General features: G+C 45.7%; 1 protein-coding gene across 1 annotated transcript in view; it reads left to right on the top strand.

Moving 5' to 3' along the window:
* The window catches only part of TMEM68 (transmembrane protein 68), a 90,076-nt gene that overhangs the window by 34,467 nt on the left and 27,711 nt on the right, over positions 1-27,898 (top strand). The window contains exons 4-5 of the mRNA XM_063923739.1: positions 19,552-19,912; positions 22,841-23,008. Of these exons, the coding sequence (XP_063779809.1) occupies positions 19,588-19,912; positions 22,841-23,008 (493 nt within the window). The 5' untranslated portion in view covers positions 19,552-19,587. The remainder of the gene's footprint in view (positions 1-19,551; positions 19,913-22,840; positions 23,009-27,898) is intronic.

Here is a 27,898-nt window from a genome sequence, read left to right as displayed (position 1 = left end):
TCATTGGTCTCGGAGAGCTTGGTTCTCGGATCTCCGCGGACTACTCGCAGACGATCTTTGGCCGCTCCTACTGCGTCCAGACCTGTTACAATAGGGTCTGTTCTTTTACCCCGATTTAGCGCGGCTGCGTTTGACGGGGTGGCTGTTGAGACCGCCCTCTTAAGAAGAGAGGGCATTCCAGTATCTGTTATACCAACCATGTTACGAGCTAGGAAGCCGGTTACGGCAGCTCATTATTACAGAATTTGGCGTGCCTATATAGGTTGGTGTGAAGCTCGGAAGTTTCCGACATCATCTTTCAAGTTATCCCGTCTTTTGTTATTTCTACAGACGGGGTTAGATGGAGGACTGCGATTATCTACACTAAAGGTGCAGGTATCTGCGTTGTCAATTTATTTTCAAAGACGATTGGCTCTATTGCCGTCGGTACACACTTTTCTACAAGGTGTCCTCAGAGTACAGCCTCCATTCATTCCACCTACAGCGCCATGGGACTTGAATCTGGTTTTTGATTTCTTACAGTCTTCATATTTTGAACCCTTACAGCAAGTGGATATAAAGTTTCTCACTTGGAAAAAAAATTTCTTCTAGCCTTATCTTCGGCAAGGCGTGTTTCAGATTTGGGTTCCTTGTCATGCAAGCCACCGTATTTGGGGGGTCATTCCGAGTTGTTCGCTCGGTAAATTTCTTCGCATCGCAGCGTTTTTTCGCTTAGTGCGCATGCGCAATGTTCGCACTGCGACTGCGCCAAGTAAATTTGTTATGCAGTTAGGTAATTTACTCGCGGTTTTTTCATCGTTCTGGCGATCGTAATGTGATTGACAGGAAGTGGGTGTTTCTGGGCGGAAACTGGCCGTTTTATGGGTGTGTGCGAAAAAACGCTACCTTTTCTGGGAAAAACGCGGGAGTGGCTGAAGAAACGGAGGAGTGTCTGGGCGAACGCTGGGTGTGTTTATGACGTCAAACCAGGAACGACAAGCACTGAACTGATCGCAGATGCCGAGTAAGTCTGGAGCTACTCAGAAACTGCTAAGAGGTGTGTAGTCGCAATTTTGAGAATCTTTCGTTCGCAATTTTAAGAAGCTAAGATTCACTCCCAGTAGGCGGCGGCTTAGCGTGTGCAATGCTGCTAAAAGCAGCTTGCGAGCGAACAACTCGGAATGACCCCCTTGGTGTTTCATGATGACAGAGCGGAACTTCGGACGAATCCCGCTTTCTTACCAAAGGTAGTGTCATCTTTTCACATCAATCAACCAATAGTAGTTCCTGTGTTAACAGCACATTCTGGAACTCTGGATGTGGTACGCGCATTACGCGTTTATGTATGCCGAACGTCTACAGTTCGTAAGACGGATACGTTGTTTGTTCTCTATGATGCTGCCAAGATGGGTTGGCCAGCTTCTAAGCAGACCTTATCCAGATGGATAAAACTGACTATACGTCAGGCTTACCTTAATGCTAGGTTACAGCCGCCTACATCAGTAACAGCTCATTCCACACGTTCTGTGGGAACTTCATGGGCAGCTGGTCGTGGAGCTTCTACGACGCAGCTTTGCCGTGCGGCTACATGGTCTTCAGTGCACACGTTTGTGCGCTTTTACAAGTTTGATACGTTTTGCGGCATCAGCATCTAGCTTTGGCCGCCTAGTGTTACAGGTGTCAAACAGCTCTCCCGCCCACGGGGGAAGCTTTGGTACGTCCCAAGAGTACTCCAGTGACCCCTAGTGGATGAAAAAGAAAATAGGATTTTGGTACTTACCAGGTAAATCCTTTTCTTTGAATCCATAGGGGGCACTGGACGCCCACCCAGAGCAGTTTTACCTGGTTTGTAGTAAGCTCAGAGGATCTTCTGGTAACGCATTTTCACAGACTGGTTCAAATTATAAAATTCTATCGGTTATGGTGTCAACTGTTTAGTTGTCAGTAAGGTTATGTGTCAACTTTATTGTTGTCCGTTATGTTATATGTAATTCTCCATTGTCAACCTCTCTATAGTTCCTGTTCGGCTCAGTAAAAAACAATGAGGTACTCGGGGATATGGAGGGGTGGAGAGTTCTAAATTTAAATATTCACTGCCCTGTTTCCTGCGGAAGCCGTCCATATCCCAAGAGTACTCCAGTGCCCCCTATGGATTCAAAGAAAAGGATTTACCTGGTAAGTACCAAAATCCTATTTTCTCCTAAGTCCACAGGTTCCACAGGATAACAATGGGATATGATGGAGACACAGCGAATTGGCATCAAACGATCAAAAGCTTTCAGGCCTCCCAGGATGCAGCGGGCCCGTCCATATAGCCCCGCCCCCTGGCTCAGGCAAATCAGTTGTATTCCAAAGCTCAAGGCAGGAGCATTATGTAGAACCCTAATCCGGCGAGAAGAACACACAAGCACACCCTTCCGTGCCAGAAGGAAGAGGTTTAGTGAGTAAAAGGATCCTCAAATCAGGTGCGTCAGGGTGGGAACCCTGTGGAAGCTGTGGACTTACCATAACTTATATTTCCCCAGCAGGGTCCACTGGTTATCCACAGGATAACAATAGGATTTCCCAAAGCAGTTTAGTGGTGGGGACGCTCCTGATGCTCAGGAGAATCCTTTTCCCGAATTCAGCATCGTGAGAGGCAAAGGTATCCAAGGCATAATGTCTTAAAAAATGTGTGAACGGAAGACCATATGGCTGCCTTACATATCTGTTCTGTTTAAGCACCACATTGTGCTGCCCATGAAGGACCTACCCTATGAGTAGAGTGAACAGAGCCGAAGATGGTTGCCGCACCTGGTACCCTGTGAGGGTGGAATACACAACCCATGGAAGTAATTACCCAAAATGCCTACACCAACCCTGCATTATGATTACTCTATGCATTTTAGATTTTCATTTTTATGCCTGTGTATTGCTGTATTAATCTTCTGTATTATGCTTGTTTTGATGTAAAGCACCTTGAGTCCTGTTTGGAGAAAGAGCGCTATATAAATAAAATTATTATTATTATTATTATTATTAGCCGGAACACGGAGATCAGCTTGAAAATGTGCTTCGTCATTCTAAGTCATCTTGCTAGTATCTGCCTACCAGCAGGTCACTGAAATCCATAGAAAAATGAAAACAGAATATGCTTCTCTGATGACACTGGTACCATCTACGTAGATCCTTAATGCACGGATCACGTCCAGCGATGCATCTCCCGCAGAAAAAGTCCAGACTCTAAACCAGGCATGTCCAAGCTGCGGCCCTCCAGCTGTTGAGAAACTACACAACCCAGCATGCCCTGACACAGCTTCAGCATTCTCTGACAGCAAAACTGTGTCAGGGCATGCTGGGATATGTAGTTTCACAACAGCAGGAGGGCCACAGTTTGGACATACCTGCTCTAAACGGCTGGGACAATATTTCCTTTTGTTAAGGTGGAAGTTAGTCATCACCTTAAGAAGATACCCAGATCTAGTTCTGCAAACAATTTTCTCTGGATAAACATTCAGAACTGGGGAACAATATGACAATCCCTAAGTCTGATATTCAGTCAGTAGCAAAGACACTTTAGCTGTCAACCATTTGTAATCCATATTTTTAAGTGGTTCAAATGGAGCAACTTGCAGGATTTTCAGGATTAACCAAGTCCCACAGCACTTTAGGAAAAATAACTAAAGGTTGATGTGCAGCATACCCTGGAAAAAAAGATATGCACATCCTGTAAGTTGGTTATTTACTTTTGGAACTCTACAGTCTCAAAGAAGCCATTCATTCCTGTAGGAATGCTATGACCCTGGAACTCTGAAAAAATTCCTGAGACCATTCACCTACAGCAACTGGTGTTTGCAGATGTTTTCCCATCCAAGTACTCACCAGGCCCAACACTGCATAGCTTCCCAGATCTGGTGAGATTGGGCATATCAAGTGTGGTGTGGCTGTAGGTTTTCTTTCACTGTACCAAAGAATATAACGAGCTAAGAAAGGTTTCCTTGCTCTGAAACTGTCTGAAAGTATCCTCTTGACCTCAGGATAAAGGTTTCAATGGCCACGCTGTCGAAGACAGTCGACCCACATGTCTGTGATAACCAGTACCTTGTATTAGTAGGTGTGGACGTTGAGGAAGCAGAAGTAGAGCATCCATTGCCATTCTCTGCTATTCTTCCTGTTTAAACTTACTCACCACCCTGGGTAATAGGGTATTTAAAGGAAACCCATCTGCCAGATGAAGGTCCTGTCTCACCGATAAGGTCTCCACAACGTTCGCCCTGAGATCCTTTGTTCTTGACCCATATGTGAGTACTTTGTTGTTCAACCAAGACGTTCTGAGATACATCTCTAGCACGCACCACTTGTTTTCTAGATTCCGGAAGATCTCTGGGTGTAGAGCCCATTCACTCCTCTGAATGGTGTATCGACTTGAAAAGAGTCCTTTTACCCGTTTATGATTCTCGGACTGAAAACAGCGGTCAAGGGGGGTAATTCTGAGTTGATCGCAGCAGGATTTTGGTTAGCAGTTGGGCAAAACCATGTGCACTGCAGGGGAGGCAGATATAACATGTGCAGAGAGAGTTAGATTTGGGTGTGGTGTGTTCAATCTGCAATCTAAATTGCAGTGTAAAAATAAAGCAGCCAGTATTTACCCTGCACAGAAACAAAATAACCCACCCAAATCTAACTCTCTCTGCACATGTTATATCTGCCTCCCCTGCAATGCACATGGTTTTGCCCAACTGCTAAAAAATTTCCTGCTGCGATCAACTTGGAATTACCCCCAAGGTTTGGATGATGAAATAATCCTCTTAGGTATGTTTCTTACCTTCTTCATCCCCTTTTTTTCGTCTGAGAGTTACTTCCTGATGTAGAGGTACTCTAGTGCCGTTGTCTTGTCCGAGTGGAACTGGACTGGTTTTCACATGAAGACTGTCCCGTGCCTACACCGGTGCCCTGTATATGGCCCGAGGTTTCAAACTTTATTGGTAGACAGCACTTTGGGAACACAATCTTCTTGACACTAATCCTAGTGTCAGCCTCTTCCCAATCTGATATCAAAAGGATTTTCCTTTGTCCCGCTGGGATGTCTGTAGCCACCAGGCTAATGACCTTCTTACTTTTATCGTAAGTACCATAGTCGGTCTTTACTATCTGATGCAATCCATTATTACTTACCACACCTTGTATTCCCTTGTATTCCCAGCTGGTCCCTCCAGGTACCAACCAGGCCCACAGTGCTGATATTCCATGATCCATTAAAGTCTGGGCATATCCAGTGTGGTGTGGTTGTAGATTCTACTAGGTAAGAATCAGACGCTGCAGAGACCTAGAGTGGAATTGTGCATACTCCCTCCCTGTCGATGCAGATACCATCAAGCCCATCCCCGCATTTCTGCGTGAATATATACCGTTTGACTGTGTGGTGATTCTTGAATCCTATAGTGAACCTTGGATTTATTGTTGCGAAGTAAAAGATTACTTTCTGCAGACGTAATCCAGTACAGCCCCCAAGTGAGTCATCCGATGTGATGAAACTGGAGCCGATTTTCCCCAAGTTATGAGTCACTTGCCTGAAAACTCATTATTGCTGTTGCCGATGACGAGCAATGTCTTTGACTGTGCCAGGATTAAAAGATTCTAGGTGTGGGAAAAAACCTTAACCCCTACTGGCGAGTTAAGGTGCCCCATATTTCTGGTAAATAGTCCGGGGACTGTGGCTAACCCAAAAGGTAAAAAAGCCTAAACTGAAAAATTGCTTTTCTGGAGGAATAGCCGAACCTTGGATAACACTGATGGACAAAGGTATAGGAACATGTAGGTAAGCCTCCTGTATCTCCAGGGATCCATAAAAAAAAACCCTGGCTCCATGCCCCAAATAAGGAACATATGATTCCATGTTTCCAAATGTATTTGGTCAGTATTTTTCGGATTTAGCATGAGCTGAAATGACTCATTAGTCTTCCGATTAAGCCAGGTTGAAGTAAAACCTTGTCCTTGTTTGCCAGAGGAACTGGAATGACTATTCCTGACCAAAGTAATTTTCTGACCTGCTTTTTGCAAAGCCAGGCCTTCGTCTATAGCCGAGATAGGCTGTTTTGAAGGCGAACATAACTAGAGATACCATGCCAGGTCTGTGACCTGGTGAAGTCTGCCCCCCAACCTGGGATCTCCCAGGCGGAGACCCCACCATCCGCTGATGGCTTTATTCTTCTACAGCACCTGGTATTCCCTGATATCCGAATACTAACCAGGGCCACACTGTAGATCTTCTGGTAGCTCAATGGTTTCCTAATTTGAAAACACACTGACATATGATTCAGCCTATGACAGGCTTCTATTGATAGCGTAATATCAACACGTGAACTGTATGTGGAAGGAACCTGAATTTCTTGGAGTCTGCTTCTGACTCCGGAATTCTGTCAATTCTTACCAAAAAGGAATATTTTTAGAACAAGACAATGATTCCATTTACAGCACCTGATATTTCTTACCAGGCCCCACACTGTATAGCTTCCAAGATCTGGTGAGATTGGGCATATCCAGTGTGGTGTGGCTGTAGATCTTCCACGTACCCAGCTAAACTGCTCTATGAGTAAGTAAGGCTGATGCCCTGGAGTAAATATTCTGCCCATATCCAATGCTTCCAGGAACATTGCAGTCTTTTATATGAGCCATATGAGATTCCTGTTCTTGAAAAAAAATCTCCTTCCATTGCATCAGCCCAGGCAACCTCTGCCTTTGCCATTTAAGCCAAGGCTTGGCCTCATGACAGCCCTAGACAGGAAAACTGAAAGCAAAGCTATCGTAGATTCTCCTTATCTACTTTAGGAGCCATCTCCCCTTTTTTTAAACAATCCCCAGCTGGAAGCAGATCATAGGAATTCCATTTCTTAGGAATTCTAACTTTTTATTGGGCGTAACCCAACCTCTTCCATGATTTTCTTGGAACTCAAGTATTGGCATGTTTAAACATAGGTGCCTTGGTTTTTAACGCAGGCTTTGCTATATCCTCTAAGGATAAAATGGCTTTATTACTTTCAATTAACTCAGGTATAGTCGAGAGCTGAGACCTACCTCTTTTTCATATGATGAAGTAGAATAATAGGGCTTTCATCTACCGATGAATCTAAACCATGTATAGTCTGCAAGAGTGAAGATTTACTTACCACTGATACCACTGGTGCCTTGTCTGAGAAGCTGCTGCTGTATGTAAGGGCTTGTAACCCTATTCCTGGTACAGGATTTTGGGATTATCCATCTAACTTCCTGGATAAGCTTGTGTAAATATAGCCCCAGGTGGATACACTCCTACAGCACCTGGTATTCCCAGGTGGCCCCGCATCCAAGAACCAACCAGGCCCCCAGTGTGGTGTGGCTGCAGATTGATCCTGCTGAGCTAAACCTTATGCATACAAGCCATCCTGAACCAGATAATAAGAGGATAATACATCTTTAAACATGGTATGAGTGTCCTCACCATTGTCGCTTTATTACATGATAAATATTCAGCACTACACAATTCTGTGACTGTATCACTTTACCTTTTAAAATGATATCCATTCAATCCTTCTCATGCACCAGCATTGAGGATCTGCAAAACAAACTGACAAACCTGTAGCAAAGTCAGCATCATACTAGCAATCCGTCACATGTTAAGAGATGGGTCCATGTTTATCTTGACCTTTAATAGGATTAACTGAGATTGGGCAGTCGGACTTAATCCCCTGCTGTAATTACTTAATCCCCTGCTGTATTGTTCTCTGTATTGTATTGCAGCTGAGAACAATAGATGAAGGGTTTATGTTAATAAACCATGTTGTGCCTAGGCGCAGCAAACTAGCCAAGATAACCATGGACCCATCTGTACATTAGTATATTAAGCAATATGAGCATATTGTCAACTACATTAATATTTTAAGTATGTAGGAGAACACATTTACTGCATCATGTTTAACGTATGTAATGTATTCAGACGCAATGCGACAGAAACAAAAGTAATGGTATACAGACTCATATGCAATAGGCACTTATCTAACTATTCATACTCAAAACAGTAGATAGAGATCTAGTGCTGTATAGCCCTTACTCGGTAGAGTGGGATACAGGGAGACTTACCCCGCTTCCATGATCGATCAATACGTTAGCGAACACTGAGTGGATCCAGACGCTACTAGTGTACACTGCCGCTCCATGAAGCTATAGTGAACTCGGACGCACCGGTCACGCAGCCACCTATGCTGCGACCGGGTCCCCTCGTGGTAGCAATCAGTGAACATCAACCATGGGGATTGCGGCCTCATACTGTTCCTGGAGCCTCTGATCCCTAAGGCCAAGCGCTGGAGCACCCGTGATGGCGGCGCGTTAGCTACTGTTTGGTAGTCTCCTCCCAGAACAGTGCGGCTGTGTCCGTATTCCATGTGCTACGCGGAACCGATGCCTTCTCCCCGTGCTCTGGCCACAGCCTGGTAACGTCTGATGGACCTGCCGAAACAGCACTGTACTCGTGGGTAAGTGTTGTCGCGACCTGGCGGAGAGTTGTTGGAGCGACTCTTTCCAATATGCGTATAAGACGCTGATAAGAAAGATCACTCAAAACACAGTAAGACTATAAAAAATAAAATAACAAAGCTTGGGGCTGCTAACAATCCAGCAGCCCTCTGACCATGGTCCGGCTCCTGCCGCACCAAACAAAAAACTGATTTGCCTGAGCCAGGGAGCGAGGATATATGGACGGGCCCGTTGCATCCTGGGAGGCCTGAAAGCTTTTGATCGTTTGGTGCCAATTCGCTGTCGCTCCATCATATCCCATTGTTATCCTGTGGATAACCTGTGGACACTGCCGGAGAAAAAACAAATTTGCGTCAGGGACAGATGAATGTCATTTGCGGCCATTAGCAGTGTAGTGAGTGCAACTGGTGTTTTTGTTAGTGCAAGAACGGTACGCAGAAGACTAACGGAGGTTGGCCTAAAAGGTAAGATTCCCTGAAAAAAGCCATTCCTGAATAAAAAGCAGCGGCAGAAATGAATACAGCAGGCAAAAGAACACATTGCATGGAGAGAAGGTCAGTGGAAACAAGTGATATGGATAAACGAAACTAAGATATTGATATTTGGTAGTGATGGGAGAAAATATGTGAGATGTTGCATCGAGGAAGTGGTACATCCAGATTGCATTCAAGCGACAACAAAGAATCCTATAAGTGTTATGATCTGGGCATGTATGACAGCAGATGCTGTAGGCCGTCTTCGTGTCTTAGATGGCACATTGAACAGCAGAAAGTACACTGATACCATCCTGCAATGAAAACTTCTACCTTCTATCAGGGATCTTTTTCCAGATAATGCCCCATTTTTTTTCCAGCAGGATCCAGCTCCCTGCCACACTGCATGGATATGCAAACCGTGGTTCACGGAGAATGACATACAGGTGCTGAGATGGCCAGGAAACAGCCCAGACCTGAACCCCATAGAACACAGGGATTTTCACCCTAAGTGTTGTTTTCACTGAATAACGTCCCTTGTAATGCAAATATATGACCTGTTTATTGTGTTGAATTCAGCATAAAATTTCCTTTCATTTGATATATGAATCATTGCACTGCCTGAAGTGTAACAGTTTTTATAAGCATTCGAAGGCAAAAAAACATTCAAATTACAAAAAGTGTCTGCAATTTTGGCCACCACTGTGTGTGTGTGTGTGTGTGTGTGTGTGTGTGTGTGTGTGTGTGTGTGTGTATGTATGTATATATATATCTATCTATATCTCTCTACAGGTTGAGTGTCCCTTATCCAAAATCCCACATTTTTGGGTCCCCTACTGAGATAATGAAATATATATTGTGTGTGTGTGTATATATAGATATATAATATAATATATTTATTTTGTTTATTTGTAGTTTCTTACATAGTGCAGCATATTCCGTTGTGCTTTACAATTAGAACAGTTATAGAACAAAACTGGGCAAAAAACAGACAGCCATAGAGGTAGGAAAGCCCTGCTCGCAAGCTTACAATCTATAGGGAAATATGTAGCATTTATCCTTGTATCAATGCCTATCGCATAATGGTCCACCAGATTGCTAGGTTCTTAATGGGTTGTATGATATGATCACCCAACAATGTTGGAAGACAAAATATGTGAGGATATGTGGACTGTACAGAGAGGATGTAATTGGATAGGGAAGCATTGAAGGTTATGTGGGTGGGTCTGGAATTTGATCGGCTTGTCTGAAGAGATGAGTTTTCAGGGAACGTTTAAAGTTTTGGAGACTAGAGGTGAGTCTTATTGTGCGTGGGAGGGCATTCCACAGAGTGGTTGAAGCCCGGATAAAGTGGGTAATTCTGAGTTGATCGCAGCAGCAGGTTTGTTAGCAATTGGGCAAAACCGTGTGCACTGCAGGGAGGGCAGATATAATATTTGCAGAGAGTTAGATTTGGGGGGGTTATTTTGTTTCTGTGCAGGGTAAATATTGGCTGCTTTATTTTTACACTGCAATTTAGATTTCAGTTTGAATACACCCCACGCAAATCTAACTCTCTCTGCACATGTTATATCTGCCCCTCCTGCAGTGCACATGGGGGGTCATTCCGAGTTCGCTCGTTGCCGATTTTCGCTATATTGCGATTAGTCGCTTACTGCGCATGCGCAAGGTTCGCAGAGCGCATGCGCTTAGTTATTTTACACAAAAGTAAGGTATTTGACTCACGGCATAACAAGGTTTTTTTCATCGTTCTGGTGATCGTACTGTGATTGACAGGAAGTGGGTGTTTCTGGGCGGAAACTTGCCGTTTTCTGGGAGTGTGCGAAAAAACGCTGGCGTTTCTGGGAAAAACGCGGGAATGTCTGAAGAAACGGGGGAGTGTCTGGGCGAACGCTGGGTGTGTTTGTGACGTCAAACCAGGAACGAAACTGACTGAACTAATCGCAATGGTTGAGTAAGTCTCGAGCTACTCAGAAACTGCTAAGAAATTTCTATTCGCCATTCTGCTAATCTTTCGTTCGCAATTCTGCTATGCTAAGATACACTCCCAGAGGGCGGCGGCTTAGCGTGTGCAATGCTGCTAAAAGCAGCTAGCGAGCGAACAACTCGGAATGAGGGCCATGGTTTTGTCCAACTGCTAACAAAGTTGCTGCTGCAATTAACTCCGATTTAGGCCCAAAGTCCTGTAATTTTGAGTGGGAACAAGTAATACATGTGGATGAGCGACGCAGATCTTGTGCAGAGCGAAGAAGTCTAGTGGGGAGATATTTTGAGATGAATGAAGAGATGTATGATGGTGCAGTTTGGTTAATAGCCTTGTATGTAAGTAAAAATAGGATTTTAATTACCTACCGGTAAATCCTTTTCTCGTAGTCCATAAGGGATATTGGGGAATCTAGTACGATGGGTATAGACTGGGTCCAAAGGAGACAGTGCACTTTAAAGTTCTTCAACTGGGTGTGCTGGCTCCACCCTACTATGCCCCCTCCCACAGGCAGTTATAGGTAAAAACGTGCCCGAAGGAGAAAGGACATATATGAGAGAATTAAATATGATAACAAAGAGTGGTGAGATTAACATACTAGCACACCACTAACATATAACAACCAGCAACGGCTGGTATCAACAGCTGAACAGGTAACCACATAACAAGAACCTGCACTGAGGCGGGCGCCCAATATCCCATAGGGACTGCGAGAAAAGGATTTACCGTTAGGTAATTAAAATCCTATTTTCTCTAGCATCCATAAGGGATATTGGGGAATCTAGTACAATGGGGACGTCCCAAAGCTTCCAGAACGTGCGGAGAATGCTGCAGCACCGCCTGCCCAAACTGGGTATCCTCTTTGGCCAGGGTTTCAAACCTGTAGAACTTCACAAAAAAGTGTTCTTCCCCGACCAGGTAGCAGCTCGGCAAAGTTGTAAGGCTGAGACTCCACGGGCAGCCTCCCAGGAAGAACCCACTGATCCTGTAGAGTGGGCCTTCAGAGATTTAGGAACAGGTAAGGCTGCCGACACATAGGCCTGTTGGATAGTAAGCCTAATCCAACGAGCAATGGACTGCTTTGAAGCAGGACAACTCTTTTTCTGTGCATCAAAGAGCACGAACAAAGAATCTGTCTTTCTGATCCGAGCCGTTCTCTTGACACACATTTTCAAGGCGCGCACAGCATCCAATGGCTCCGGAGGAGCAGAAGCGCCAGAACTGGATGGAATCACAATAGGCTGATTCAAGTGAAACTCAGAGACAACCTTCGGCAGGAACTGCTGCCTGGTGCGGAGCTCCGCTCTGTCCTCGTAAAAGACCAAGTATGGACTTTTACACAACAAGGCCCCCAATTCTGAGACACGTCGAGCAGAAGCCAGGGCCAGTAACATCACCGTCTTCCACATGAGGTACTTGTCTTCTACCGTCATCAGAGGTTCAAACCAGGAGGACTGTAGAAATTTCAACACTACATTCAGATCCCAGGGTGCCACCATGGTAGCAATAACCTTTTTGAAAGGCCCTTGTGAGCTAGGATATTCCGCTCAACCTCCATGCCATCAAACGAAGTCGCCGTAAGTCCAGGTAGATGAACAGTCCTTGCAGAAGAAGATCCATTCATAGTGGTAGAGGACAAGGGTCTTGACCCGACATGTCCAGAAGATCTGCGTACCACGTCCTCCGAGGCCAATCCGGGGTAATTAGAATTGCCTGGACTCCCTGATTTCTGATGCACTTGAGCACCCTTGGGAGCAACGGAATCGGAGGAAACAGGTAGACTTGCCGGTAAGGCCAAGGGACGTCAATGCGTCTAGTGCCCTCGCCTGAGGGTCACCGGTTCGTGAGCAATACCAGTGAAGCTTCTTGAGACGAGAAGCCATCATGTCTATTTGCGGGCAGCCCCACCGGTTGATGACCTGCTGGATCACTTGCTGGTGGAGTCCCCACCCCCCCGGGTGGAGATCGTGATGACTCAGGAAATACGCTTCCCAGTTGTCCAAACCCGGAATGAAGATTGCTGACATTGCTCTTGCATTTGTTTCCGCCCATACCTCTCACATGCAGGCTCTGCTTTTTGTCCCTCCTTGACGATTGATACACGCCACTGCTGTGGCGTTGTCCGACTGCAGCTGGATGGCGTGATCCTTGAGCAGAAGAGAGGCTTGAAGCAGAGCATTTTAGATCGCCTGAAGTTCCAGAATGTTGATTGGAAGAAGGCTTTCGTGGGCTAACCACCTGCCCTGGAACTGCGCCACCATCCTCGTAGACTCATATCTGTCGTGAGGAGGGTCCAATTCTGAATTCCGAAACTCCGGCCCTCCAGTAGATTGGTTGACTGCAGCCACCACAGGAGGGAAATTCTGGCCTGAGGAGACAGCCGTATCATCCGGTGCATCTGAAGATGTGAACCGGACCATTTGCTCAGGAGGAGTTGACCACCTCGTAGGAGGCGACCATCTTCCCCATCAATCTTATGCAAAGATGACTGGACACTCGAGCAGGTTGGAGTACCATGCGGACCATCTCCTGAAGTGTTCTCAACTTGTCTTCTGGTAGGAACACCTAATGGGCCACAGTATCCAGCAACATTCCAGGAACAGGAGCCTCTGAGTTGGCTCCAGGTGGGACTTCTGTAAGTTGAGAATCCACCCATGGTTTGACAGAAGATGAATAGTGCGGTTGATATGGAGCAATAAAAGCTCCCTGGATCTTGCTTTTATCAGAAGATCGTCCAGGTAAGGGACAACATTGACCCCCTGTACCCGGAGCTGGAACATCATCTCCGACATCACCTTTGTGATTACCCTCGGGCTGTGGACAAGCTAAAGGGCAGTGCCTGGAATTGGAAGTGATCGTTCAGCAGAGCAAACCGCAGGTACGCCTGATGAGGTGGCCAAATCAGAATATGGAGGTAGGCATCCTTGATATCCAAGGAGATCATGAATTCCTGTTCTTCCAGGCCTGCAAACACTACTCGCAGGGATTCCATCTTGAACTTGAACACCTTCAAATAAGGATTCAAGGATTTTAGATTCAAAATGGGTCTTACTGAACCGTCCGGTTTCGGCATCACAAATAGGTTGGAGTAAAACCCCTTGCCGTGTTGCGGTATTGGTACTGGAACAATGACGTGGGACTGGACCAACATTTGGATGGCCTGTTGCAACGTAACTTGCATATCCTCCAAAGCTGGTAAGCTTGATTTGAAAAACCGTTGGGGAGGAGTACTGTCGAACTCCAGCTTGTAGCCTTGAGAACCGAGATTTCTGACCCAGGTATCCTGGCAGGAAGTCTCCCAGACGCAGCTGAAGTGACGCAGTCGAGCTCACCTCGAGATCCCCTCGGAGTGGGTGGGCACTGTCATGCTGAGGCCTTAGCGGAAGCAGAACTAGTGGTCTGTTCCTGAGAGCTGCTGCTTGCAGGTTTTCTGGACTTACCTTTGGTGCCTCTAGTCGCATTGGAGGCACTTCTGGCCTTAGATCGAAATCTGTGATACCGAAAGGACTGGACAGACTGCCCCGGATAAGAGCGTCTCGCCGGTGGGGCCCCAGAAGGTAGAAACGTGGATTTCCCAGCCGTAACTTTGGAAATCCAGGTATCCAATTCAACCTCAAAGAGCCATTCCCCAGAAAAGGGGAGGGATTCTACACTACATTGCGTCCACAATCCACTGACGCAACCACAAGGTCCTGCGCACCGACACTGCCATGGCAGAAGTCCTAGCATTAATGTTCCCTATCTCCTTGAGTGAATCACAGCGGACACGTGTAGTATCCTGAATGTGTTTTAGGAGGGTCACCATAGTGACCAAGGGCATATCCCCCGAGAGGCCCCCCTGAATTTGGGTGGCCCAGGAATGAATGGCATGGGTCATCCAGCAACCCGCAATGACCGGCCTTTGTGAGACACCTGCTGCCATGTAAATAGATTTGAGTGTAGTCTCTATCTTCCTATCCCCAGGATCCTTCATGGTAAAGTAGCCCGGGGTAGACAGCACCGCCTTTTTGGAAAGGTGAGAGACTGACACATCCACCCCAGGGGGGTCCTCCCAAAATTTTCTACCTTCAGGAGCAAATGGGAAAGTGCGCAAAAAATTTTTTGGACACTAGGAATTTTTTGTCTGGATTTTTCCAGGCCAGCTTGCATAGGTCATCTAACTGCAGAATTAGGGAAAGTGACATGGGCTTGTTTTGAATAAAGAAAAACAACTGTTGTGACGCAGCGTCCTCTAGAGGGAACTTTCACACATCCCTTATAGCCAAAATTAGGGGTTCAATACCCTGAGCAGAATCGGGATTCCCACTAACAAGGTCCAAGTCATCCCCATCCTCCTGTATATCATCATCTGTATCAGAGAGTAGAGCAGGTAACCCACGCTTCTGTGGACCTGCATGAGAGAGGGGGGGCTGTGCTGCATCTGCCCTGGCAGCTAAATCTACAACAGCTTGTTGTAGTAGCTGAGTCTTCTGCACATTAGCAGTGAGCTGGGATGACATATCTGACATCATAGTTTTAAGAGACCCTAACCATTGGGGCTCTGGACCCTCTCCCCCAGCCCCTTCACTGATTTGTGAAGATTGGCTGCATTGTTCACAGGAATCGGTAGATAATGGAGAGAATCTGGTGTGACATACACTGCACAGCTTGTGTTTACCCATGTTTCACAGTAAGCACAATAACATACACAGACAGTTATATTGCAAGCCTGCCCTACTGTATGTGAGAGGAGACACAGAGAGGACACTAGCACACCCTAAGCTGTACAGCCCCAGTGAGGCTGTCCGTTCACTATATTACAGTAAACACTAACAATTCTTGTCCTAAAGAGGACCCAGATATTGTACACAAGCGGCTCTCCCCCTTTGCTACACCCTGTACCAGATATCCAGCGTGGCTGAGGAGTCAGGAAGCGCTGTGTGTGCTGAGAATAGCTGTAGTAAGCAGAGGAAGGCGCCAAAACGCCTCAGGTCACGCTCTGATGTAGCTCCGCCCCCTCCCGTGGCGCCAGAGCTTCAGATATATATCCTACTGGCAAAGTCTCCTTACAGCTAAAAAAACATCACAACAAGTACGAGTTCTAGCGGTTTTGTGCCAGTCTACACGGGGGATTTTAGTGGGACTCCCCCCGGGAAGGTCCCGTACGCCTAATGTTTTTGCTGTCTGATGGGTTTGTTTTGATTTTTCAGCCTAATGATGGCTTGCTTCACTGATAGGGGCAGCTCTTTGGATCTCATATTGAGAGTCGACAGCAACAGATTCCAAATGCAAATGTCTCACCTGGAATCTACTCCAAACCTTTTACCTGCTTAATTGATGATGAAATAACGAGGGAACAGCCCACTCCTGTCCATGAAATAGCTTTTGAGTCGATTGTCCCATTACTTTTGGTCCCTTTAAAAAGTGGGAGACACAAATAGAATCCGTTGTAATTCATACACTGTTCACCTGATTTGGATGTAAATACCCTCAAATTAAAGCGGAAAGTCTGCAGTTAAGGCACATCTTGTTTGTTTCATTTAAAATCCATTGTGGTGGTGTACAGAGCCCAAAATCTGAGAATTGTGTCGATGTCCCAATATTTATGGACCTAACTGTGTGCGTGTGTGTATGTATGTGTGTATATGTGTGTGTATGTATGTATGTATGTATGTATGTATGTATGTATGTATGTATATATAGATATATATATATATATATATACTTATTATACATTGATTTAATCTTACTCGTACCCCTTTTCCACCGACAGGAAATTCCCGGGTTATTGCACTTGAGCCCGGGACTTCTGTCCGTGGAAGCGGCTCAACCTAGCGAGCAGGGTTTTTTTCCAGGAAGGAACCAGGTAAGGCTCAGTGTAAACGGGTACCCCAGCTCAATCCGACCAGGACCCGTTTACGGCATAGGAACAGCCGGAGCTAAGAGATGATCTCTTCTCCAAGCGCCAGCACTGCATACGTGAGTTGTGACGTCACCAATACGGCAATAAGCCGGCTCCTACCGCCAGTCTGGAAGGGGTCTCAGCTGGGGTGGAGCTGTCTACAAAATCCCGGGTGCAACCCGACATCTGAATCTGAACAGGGGATTTGTATTCCACCTACAGTGTATCTTTGAATGCCAATGTTCCACATGTGGAACATATGTCCACATATGTTCCATTCTATTTTACACAGGAGCCCCAAATGTTGCATACAACCTTAGAATCAGTCTAAATTTACCATATTAAACTTTCAAAACAATATCACAAGTAGTTCATGGATTGGTGGGTTAAAGGTTAATTAACATAAATTGTGCTTAATGGTGTTACAGTTTCAACAAGTTTAGGGACGCAAGGCCAGAATTAGTCTGGGATGAAATCAGATATTACCCTTAATTGCTGTTTTACTCCATTTATGTTTAATAAAGTTATAAGTATCCCAAAATTATAACAGTATGCTATTAATGTACTAACCCTCCAAGCATCTGTCTAATATGGAGGGCCTTATTCAGAGTCAGGGACCAATAATGTTGCACTGCGATGCAAGGGTAGCAAATGCATTTATGCATGCAGGAAATATACTGGCTGTTTTGCACATAGCAGACAAATACTGGTCAGCTTGGTTTTTACGCTGAAATTTAGTATTAGGCTAGGACAAGCCCCTTCCGAACTCTAAATGTCTCTGCACATTTTACATCTGCCCCACCTGCATTGCAGCATGGTTTCCAAGGTATAAATTGCTCCCAGTTGTGGAGACAGGTTAAATGTCGACATTGTAAGAATGTTGCCATTAGGGTTAGGCGGCTGGTGGAGGTTAGGATTAGGCTAGAGTGGGTGGAGGTTAGGGTTAGGCTGCGGTGGGTGGAAGTTAGGGTTAGGCTTTGGCAGGTGGAGGTTAAGGTTAAGCTGCGGCGGGTGGGGATTAGACTCCTGGCGGGTGGAGATTAGGGTTAGGCTCCTGGCGGGTGGAGATTAGGGTTAGACTGCGTCGGGTGGGGGTTAGGGTTAGGCTGCGGTGAGTGGAGGTTAGGGTTAGGCTCCTGGCGGGTGGAGATTAGGGTTAGGCTGCGGTGGGTGGGGGTTAGGCTGCGGTGGGTGGAGGTTAGAATTTGGCTCTAGGGACAGGGTTACGGGATTATAGATAGGGTAGAAATACTTACTGGAACATCACTGTGTGCATGATAAATGTCAACATGGATTATGTTGACATTATGACCATGTCAACATCATGAATGTTGGCTTTATGACTGTCCACATTTCATATCCACCCCTTGGACCCAATATGCCATTTTTGTTGTAAGGAATTAAGTCTTGGTTATGACAGATGTGTGCTTATTTACCTCTCGTTGTTTGGACCCTATGGAGTGAGATGCCTGTCGTGATTACAATGCCATGCCACGGATATCCAATTTTGGACTTTCACACTTTTGTGGTTTCTGCGTGCCACATAGCATCTTGATCATATAACTAACATAAACCTAGCATTCTATGTTTCTAGACTGAAATTGGAGGGGGTAGGTTCAAAGGAAAAATGACTGGGTGAAAAAGCTGCAAATTGAAAAAAAATTGAGCTAAATAGATAAAGGACGCGTCCTAATTGCAATTTTCAATGCGCCCTGAACGGCTGTTTGAGGATATGCATAAACACGTTCAATTACTAAGATCTTTACACATTCTACAATTATGTTCAAATAAGAATTTTGTGCTATATCCAGAGGTATTTTTAAATAAAGACTACTGTGTCTACTGATCGAAAAGCGTAGAAGGAAGCCAGCACTAAATGCTGCAAAAGTGGCCTCAATCCTGTAAATGAATGATAAGATGGAGAGCCACTATAAAAGCAAACCCGCCTCATTCTCCTGATTTATATCACCACAGTTGACTTCACTTGCATAGGAGCACACACTAGCGGCCGATCCTGAGGTGGGCGCAAAGCTAAAAGTGCAAGTGACTTTGTATCTGGAACAAACCAAGGGGCAGATGCAAAAGGGTGCAAACACATTTATTGTTTTTACATGCATGGTAAATACTGCCTGATTTTGCATCCAGCCTCAAATGCTGGACAGCTTTTATTTTTACACTGCAATTTACATTTGTGTTTGGACACACCCCTCTCAAATCTAAAACCATACTTACCTAGTTCTTTAGTTTCATCTCTGGGAATCGGCCCCTACTGTGTGCTTTTATGCAAGTAGAGTCAACTGTGTTGATGGGAAACACCCGTGATTCATGGTGAGGGGCCGAGCTAAATGAGTAATCCCAGTCATTTAGTCCCACCCTTCCCGCGGCTCCGCAGTTGCCTGTGATTATTACACCATCCTGCTCGCTTCAATAGGAAGCCGACAAGAAAGGCTGAGAGTCGTCTACTCTTCCGTGGCTACTCCAATAATCTGGTGTCTCCCACAACTTCTGGGAGGGTAGGCAAGTATGTTTAAAGCTCTGCACCTTTTAAATATGGAGTGTAACATGGTTTTGCCAAGTTGCAAAGTTACTTGCTTTTTTTTTTATTTTTTGCTTTTCTCCCAACTCGGAATCAGGCCCACTAATGTTACAGTTGAATTTGTTGTGGAACCCGTAATAGCAAAGTCCTCCTATGTGTTTAGTCTTTTTTTTATTTTTTTATAATCTTTATATCTTGACATTTTTCTTAGGAGAGAAATAAAGGTCTGACATTCTCTGCGCTGAAGATGCCAGCCCGGAACGAGTCATGTGCCACAGGCCCATCTCTCACCTATCTGACCTGCCTCATGCAGATGTTTCTGGATTGGCTCGAAATGGACAATATGGAAGATTACCTGAACTACCTAGACTACCTCCTGTGGGTCTTCACACCACTAATAATAGTATTCATACTGCCCTTCTTCATTGTCATTTTCCTCTACCTGTCCATCCTCTTCCTCCATGTGTACAAGCGCAAAAATGAGCTGAAAGAAGCATATTCAAACAGTATATGGGATGGCGCTCGGAAAACGTTGGCAACACTTTGGGATGGGCATGCTACAATATGGCATGGTAAAAATGATCTTGTTGGCAGTGATATCACCAATAGTATAGGATGAAAGGAGATTTAATTGTAATATGTTATGTGGGTCAAGTGAAATGAAACAGAAGGAAGTGGATTTAAGCTGGCCCAAGTAATGAAATGGTTTGCAACTTGAGAATAACCTCTATGATTACTATACAGCACAGGTTCTCAAACTCGGTCCTCTGTACCCCACACATTTAGTGTTTTCTAGGTCTCCTCACAGAATCACAAGTGAAAGAGTTATCTCCACAGGTGGATCATTAAAAATGTGCATGTGCTGTGTGACCTGCCTAACGTGAATTTTTGGAGTCCTGAGGACCGTGTTTGAGAACCACTGCTATAGAGGATTTAAATGTATTTTAGCATCACTCTTTTGGCTGTAACGACACTCCTGTCTAAAGTAGTACATACGTCTGAGGCACATTTCCTGATTCCCGTATCTAATCTGTTATGCCATTTGGAACCACCGACACTTAGGTGTGAATCAGCAAATCAGGGCAATTCAACATGTTGAATACAGTTGTGCTCATAAGTTTACATACCCTAGCAGAATTTGTGATTTTCTGGCCATTTGTCAGAGAATATGAATGATAACTCACAAACTTTTCTTTCACTCATGGTTAGTGGTTGGGTGATGCCATTTATTGTCAAACAACTGTGTTTACTCTTTTTAAATCATAATGACAACAGAAACTACCCAAATGACCCTGCCATCCAGGAGCTGCATGCATGGCCGGCGGCTGCGTGACGTCACTGAGCGATATGAGCGGTCAAATCGCTCAGTGTGTACAGGCGACCGCCCGGTCCGGCAGGGGAAACACTAGACGACGTTGCTCACAGAGCGACATCGTCTAATGTGTATGGGCCTTCATTTTATTTTTTTATTTTGTGTGTTAGCCAGATACTGGAGTAAAAAGAATTCCATATGGACTTATAGATAGTAATTTCAAAACGACCTGTATATTTGCAAAGTGTTCAAGTGCGTTTCTATGTATATCACAACTTGTTTCTCTATGATATAGTTTGATTATAAAATCATCCTATGTATTGAAATTGATCCATAATACGTCCACCTGTATCACAAATGTTAGCTGCCTCTGACCAAGAGATCAGTGTTAATAGGGTGCTGGAGTTTGTGTGAGAATACCCGCATTTTTAAAGTGCAGTCATTTACAAGGCAAACCAGGTTGGTTTTGCCTTGTAAATGATTGTCGCTTTAAAAATAAACTCTCTCACCTCTTTTTATATTTACCACCATACATGTTTATTGTGTACCGATGTGTCCTCAAACATCTTGCCTCAATATGTCATGCAGCGGGAGATGCCTGGCGTGACTGAGCTGACCTGACAGGTCTCGTGCAACTCTGTTAGCGGTGGGCGTAGTTTTTGACCGTGACTGTATCTGCGTAAAAAAATGCTACATTACAGTGATTTCTAGGAAAACACTAACGTACCATTCTGTATGCAGATACAGTCACGGTCACACACAGAACATAGGCATGCTGCATATCATTTTAATCAGCATAAGTTACTTGTGTCCTATTTGCATCATTTTGCAAATAAGATGCATTTTAGTTGAAATAGTCGCTAATTTGGGATGTAGAATACATGCGCTTTTATACGCAGGGCTGTCTCTTAACATTGCTCAAACATGCACTGTAGTTAAACAGTAAAAGCAAATACCTTATTGCTTTTATGGTGTAAATTCAGGTTCTGTATGATTTTATTGTTTCAGACTGGGGTAGTCTCCACCAAATAGGGAGACAACAAGCATGTGGACCTCCTCATGTGGTATAAGTTGCTCCAGGCTAAACGAGGAAGCCAACATCATGGGTCCCCCATGTGAGAGGAAGAAGATTCAGCTTGTCAGCACAGGCCTGGAGCCTCTATGGCAAGCACTCCCAACCTCGGTCCTCAAGGAACACTAATATCCCTTTCACACCGCCTGAGGTGGGTCGCACCAGGGAGCCTGACACGGAAGGTCCCATGGTGCGCCCCGCCTCAGGCACCTTTCACACCGCAGTCAGCAGCCTGGCATATTGGCGGGTTGCTGACGTCAGCGGTGAGGGTGCTTCGAGATCACATGATCTCCAAGCACCGCCCATACATAGAGAGTGAACGGGAGCCGCTACCGTTCACACCGCACATGAAAACGCGGGTTATGCGCGTTCATGTGCCAAAAACCCATGTTCACAGGTGCTATTGTGAAAGGGGTATTACAGTGCAGGTTTTAGTGATAGCCAGGCTTCAGCACAGATGGTTAAATCAAATAACTGAAGTACTAATTAAGTCACCTGTGCTCAAGCATTGATATTACTAAAACCTGGGCTGTTAGTGTGCCTTGAGGACCGAGGTTGGGAATGCCTGCTCCATGGGAAGGCACAGGCCAAATAAAAACCCATTGTGGCCCCCTCCCAGAAACTACCAGCCTTGCTTTACAAAGCTGAAGAGCTGAATGCTTAGAAGGACAACCTTATAAAATCAGTGGTCCCAGTATAATGGTAAGGGGTCACTAACTGCCCTACGTGTTCTACCAAAATAGTGCAAATAGAGTAAATAAAAAGCACAGACTTATTTTTCTAATAAAGTTACATTGAGAATTCAACAAAATTTCTCACTCACAACTTTATTATTAAAACAAACTAAAAAATGGAGACTTGGCTGCCATGATTGGCTGAGCTGCTAATGACACTCCCAATCCGTTCTGGTCCCAGCGATACAGAGGAGTGTGTTCTCTGTAAGACAAATTGTGATGTATTTTATAGTTTTGCGCAGTATATTTTTAGTAAAGTTAAAAAAGAGCCTCATGACTAAATAATGACTATTACTAATCTGAGTCAGGAGGTTTTATTTAAAGCACATTTTTCTTATACTGTATATAACATCTGTAATGCCTGTACTGGTTTTTATTGCAGGTTATGAAATTCATGGCTTGGATAAAATCCCAGAAGATGGACCTGCACTAATTGTGTACTATCATGGAGCGCTACCTGTAGACTATTATTATTTTGTAGCAAGAGTCATTCTCCTGAAAGGCAGAACATGTCACACGGTGGCGGACCACTTTCTTTTTAAAGTACCAGGTAAATAATCATGCTGAGACATATGGAAACAATCCACTGGGAATCAGGTGATTATATATAGCTATCATTTATAACGGATAACAACCATATGATGTCTCTCCTACTGTATATCTATTTCTTTTTCATCCACTAGGGGTCACTGGAGTACTCTTGGGATATGGACGGCTTCCGCAAGAACAAGGCACTGAATATTTAAATTTAGAACTCTCCTCCCCTCCATATCCCAGAGTACCTCAGTGTTTTTTCTGTGCTCGACGTAGCAACAAGGCTTGTGTGGAGCTTAACCACACTTCTTTTGAATAATTTTATTTTTATTTTTTAACAACATTTTCCACATCCCTTCCCCCCTTCCAATAGGCGTGGGTCCGGGATAGTGGAAGCTGCTACAAGCAGCTGTGGCGTGTCGGGCCTCTCTAAAAAGAGCTCCCTCACAGCCAAATGCAGACTACCTGCAGGAAAGGCTGGACGGAGCTTACAGAAGAAGCCCCGTCATAGCCCCTCACCACAGGCGTCCAGGTATGTTGGGGATGGGGCGGTCAGCTCATGCTGCCACCCCGCTGTGTGGGGACACTGTATTGTGAAGCGCCGCCCGCAGCCGCTACCAGGACACCGCCGCTATGTGAGCCAGCCGCCCGCCGCCGCTGATTGTGAGCGGATGCCGAACCCGCTCAGTCCCGCCGCTAACAGAGCCACGCCGGCCGCACATAGCCGCGCCGGCCGCACATAGCCGCCGCTCCACGGCTCTATGGAGCGCGCTCCCCGGCTCCCGCTCCCCGGATGCCCGCTCCCCGGCTCCCTCTACCATCGCTTTCCGGATGTAAGTTTCCCGGCTCCGTGTATCCGCTCCCCGCTGGAATAGACAGCGGTACACGGAGCACGGGGGGGGGGAGTCACACACAAGGGGGGAGAAGTGTGCCCATAGCAACAGCAGTATGAACGCTGCATGGGTTATATAACAGCATAGGCTATTAAGCCTTTTTTAACAGGATTATTCCCAGGTTATTTCTGTTTGCGAAAGTTATACCCTGTACTGTGTTTTAACTATAAGCATGGCATGGGGGCCATTTTAACCATGCTTCCTGTTCCTCCTGTTGTGATTCCAGAACGTTCCTGTACTACATCTCTACTCCACCGGAGGCGCAGGGGTGTTAGTGGGAATTTGGGATCAGATTTCATATAGTACTGGCCACGTGCACTGCACTTGGCCAGGTATATATATAGACACACCTTAGTACTATTTTACTGAGTCGTGCAAGTTGTCTGTCTTTGTATATTGTGTTGTCTGTCTGCATAATGAGTAAGGCACCAGCAAAAACTAAAAAGCAGTTTCACTGCAATGTCTGTAAGACTACGAATACAATTTCGGCTCCGGTTTCAATGCCGGTGTCATCCCCGGACCCTCCATGGGCTATGCTAGCAGATGTCATGGCTGCATTGCAATCAGACTTGGCCGCCGCTCGACAAGAGCGGGAAGCGGCAAGATCTGAGTCTAGGGTGAGACCGCTAGAAGGAGGGGTCTCAGCCTCGCCAAAAGTCCAAGTCCACTTTGGGTAGAAGGGATAAATTTAATTTGTCTTATGATTTACCAGTTTCTGCTATGTTGCATTCTGACGGTTCTATGCCAGACCTCATTGCGCAAGATGAGGGTGAGGAGGGTGAAGTAGACCAGCAGTCAGATAGTGAAGTTTTTGACAGAGCGGTGCGTCAGTCTCTGAACTTTACAGAAACTGAGGAGCCTCTGACAAATGATGAAGTCGTCTTTACTAAACGACAGAGAACTCCAATGTGTTTTCCTGTTTCGGAATCTCTTAATAAGATGTTACTGGAAACACGAAAGAATCCGGATAAACGGTTTTCTATACCTCGCAGATTTAAGTCTAGTTACCCGTTTCCAGAGTCTGTGACAGCTACATGGGAGAATCCACCATTAGTGGATTCGTCTGTGTCTAAACTTACAAAGAAATTAACCATACCAGTACCAACGACTACTACGCTTAAAGACCCTTCAGACCGTAAAATAGTAGCTATGCTAAAGTCCATGTATATAGCAGCAGGATTGTTGCTTAGACCTGGGTTGGTTGGCATTTGGGTAACTAAGGCGCTAATGGTATGGATAACAGAACTCAAGTCTGCCTTATACTTCTCGCTGATCAAATCTGGGAAGCTGCTGATTATCTATGTACCGCTTCTACTGACGTCTGTCAGCTCACTTCTCGCCTTTCATCGTCGCTAGTTACAGCACGACGAGCACTCTGGCTGCGTTCTTGGCAGGCGGTGGTGGAGATCAAAAGAGGTATAGAGGCGTTACCTTACGGTGGCGAGAAGTTGTTTGGTCCTGACTTGGACAAATGGATTTCTGAGGCCACGGGAGGAAAGTCTGTTTCTTACCTTTGCCTCCAACGGTCCCTGGACGGAAATACTCTGGCCCGGCGTTCAAATCCTTTAGGCCTCAGCCCTTTCGGGGCCGTGGTAGAGGAACAGCCACGCCTGGTAGACGAGGGCGTGGTTTCCAACAAACCAACACCAGTCGTCAAGACGCTAAGGTCACCGACAAGCCAGTGGCATGACGGACTCCCACCTTCTTGGATCTCCACTTGTGGGAGCACGCCTTCAGACGTTCCAGTTGGCGTGGTTCCAGACGTCCACAGAGGAGTGGATCCGCAATTTACTGTTAAAAGGTTACAAAATGGAGTTCGACTGTCTCCCGCCACTGCGGTTTATCAAGACAGGACTGCCTGTGTCGGACAACAAGAGGGCGGTTCTGCAATTTCCATTCAGTCTCTGCTGGATTCAGCAGTTTTGATTCCGGTCCCTGTACACCAACAAGGTCAGGGTTATTATTCCAGTCTGTTTGTGGTACCAAAGCCGGCTGGCTCGGTCAGGCCAATATTGAACTTGAAGGGCCTCAATCAGTACGTCACTTACTACAGATTCAAGATGGAATCTCTGCGGTCAGTAATGGCAGGTTTAGAGCCACAGAAATTCATGATTGCGCTGGATCTCAAGAATGCGTACTTACACATTCCGATTTGGCCACCTCATCAGAGGTTCATGCGGTTTGCAATACGGCGGCACCATTACCAGTTTCAGGCTCTACAGTTTGGCCTCTAGTCAGCACCTCGGGTATTCACCAAAGTGATGTCTGTGATGATAGCTCATCTCAGATCCCTGGGAGTGATAATAGTTCCGTACTTGGACGATCTGCTCATCAAAGCTCCGTCTCAACAGATGCTCCTCCAACAGGCGTTGCTAAACGTACAATGTACTAGTTCAGCACGGTTGGATTGTCAACTTCAAGAAATCACAATCTAATTCCGTCTCAACTACTTCAATTCCTAGGTATGATTCTCGATACGGTAAATCAAAGAATTTACCTACCACAGCAGAAGGTACAGATTTTTCGTCATTTGGTACAATTAGTACTCAAGCCACGCACAGTCTCTGTACATTTGTGCATTCGCCTCTTAGGCACAATGGTGGCGGCTTTCGAGGCGCTTCAGTTCGGAAGATTTCACTCACGTCCGTTTCAACTGCATGTGCTCGCACAGCGGTCGGGCTCGCATCTACAGTTTCACCACAGGGTGAGGTTGTCGCCATGGGCCAGGGTATCTCTACTCTGGTGGCTCAAAGTACACAATCTAACCACAGGGAAACGGTTCGGCGCCTGGAATTGGATAATTCTAACGACGGACGCGAGTCTCAGAGGTTGGGGAGCTGTAGTTCAAAATTGTCAGCTCCAGGGTCTCTGGGCGGATCACGAAAGATTGCTGTCTATAAATGTCCTGGAACTACGGGCAATTTACAATGCGCTACGACAAGCAGTGCACATGCTTCGGTCTCAGACTGTCCAGGTGCAGTCAGACAACGCGACGGCGGTCGCGTACATCAACAAACAAGGAGGAACGAGAAGCCGCATGACAATGCGGGAAGTAGCTCGATTCCTCAATTGGGCCGAGCATCACCAAGTGATATTGTCGGCAGTGTTAATTCCTGGAGTGGACAACTGGGAGGCGGATTATCTCAGCCGTCGGGATTTTTATCCAGGAAAATGGGCATTAAATCCCGAAGTGTTTCACATGTTGGTCCAGAGGTGGGGTTACCCTCAAGTGGACCTGATGGCATCTCGCCACAATCACCAAACGCCCCAGTATGTGTCCAGAACGCGAGATCCAAAGGCAGTGGCGGTGGATGCTCTCACAATCGCGTGGCCTTACAGCCTCGTGTATCTGTTTCCACCGTTTCCGCTGCTCCCTCTGTTGCTAAAACGGATCAAAAGAGAGTCCGCCACAGTCATACTAGTGGCGCCTCATTGGCCTCGGAGAGCTTGGTTCTCGGATCTACGCGGACTACTCGCAGACGATCCTTGGCCGCTCCCACTAAGTCCGGACCTGTTACAACAGGGTCCGTTTTCTTACCCCGCTTTAGCGCGGCTGAGTTTGACGGGGTGGCTGTTGAGACCGCCCTCTTAAGAAGAGTGGCATTCCAGAATCGGTTATACCAACCATGTTACGAGCTAGGAAGCCAGTTACGGCAGCTCATTATTACAGAATTTGGCGTGCCTATATAGGTTGGTGTGAAGCTCGGAAGTTTCCGACATCATCTTTCAAGTTATCCCGTCTTTTGCTATTTCTACAGACCTGGTTAGATGGAGGACTGCGTTTATCTACACTAAAGGTGCAGTTCTCTGCTATGTCAATTTACTTTCAAAGACGATTGGCTCTATTGCCGTCTGTACACATCTTTCTGCAAGGTGTCCTCAGAGTACAGCCTCCATTCATTCCACCTACAGCGCCATGGGACTTGAATCTAGTTTTAGATTTCTTACAGTCTTCATATTTTGAACTCTTACAACAAGTGGATATTAAGTTTCTCACTTGGAAAACAATTTTT

Source organism: Pseudophryne corroboree, chromosome 5 (assembly GCF_028390025.1).
Source record: "Pseudophryne corroboree isolate aPseCor3 chromosome 5, aPseCor3.hap2, whole genome shotgun sequence".
Lineage (NCBI taxonomy): Eukaryota > Metazoa > Chordata > Amphibia > Anura > Myobatrachidae > Pseudophryne > Pseudophryne corroboree.
The sequence above is the reverse complement of the archived record's forward strand: the minus strand, read 5'-3'. Positions and strand labels throughout refer to the sequence as shown.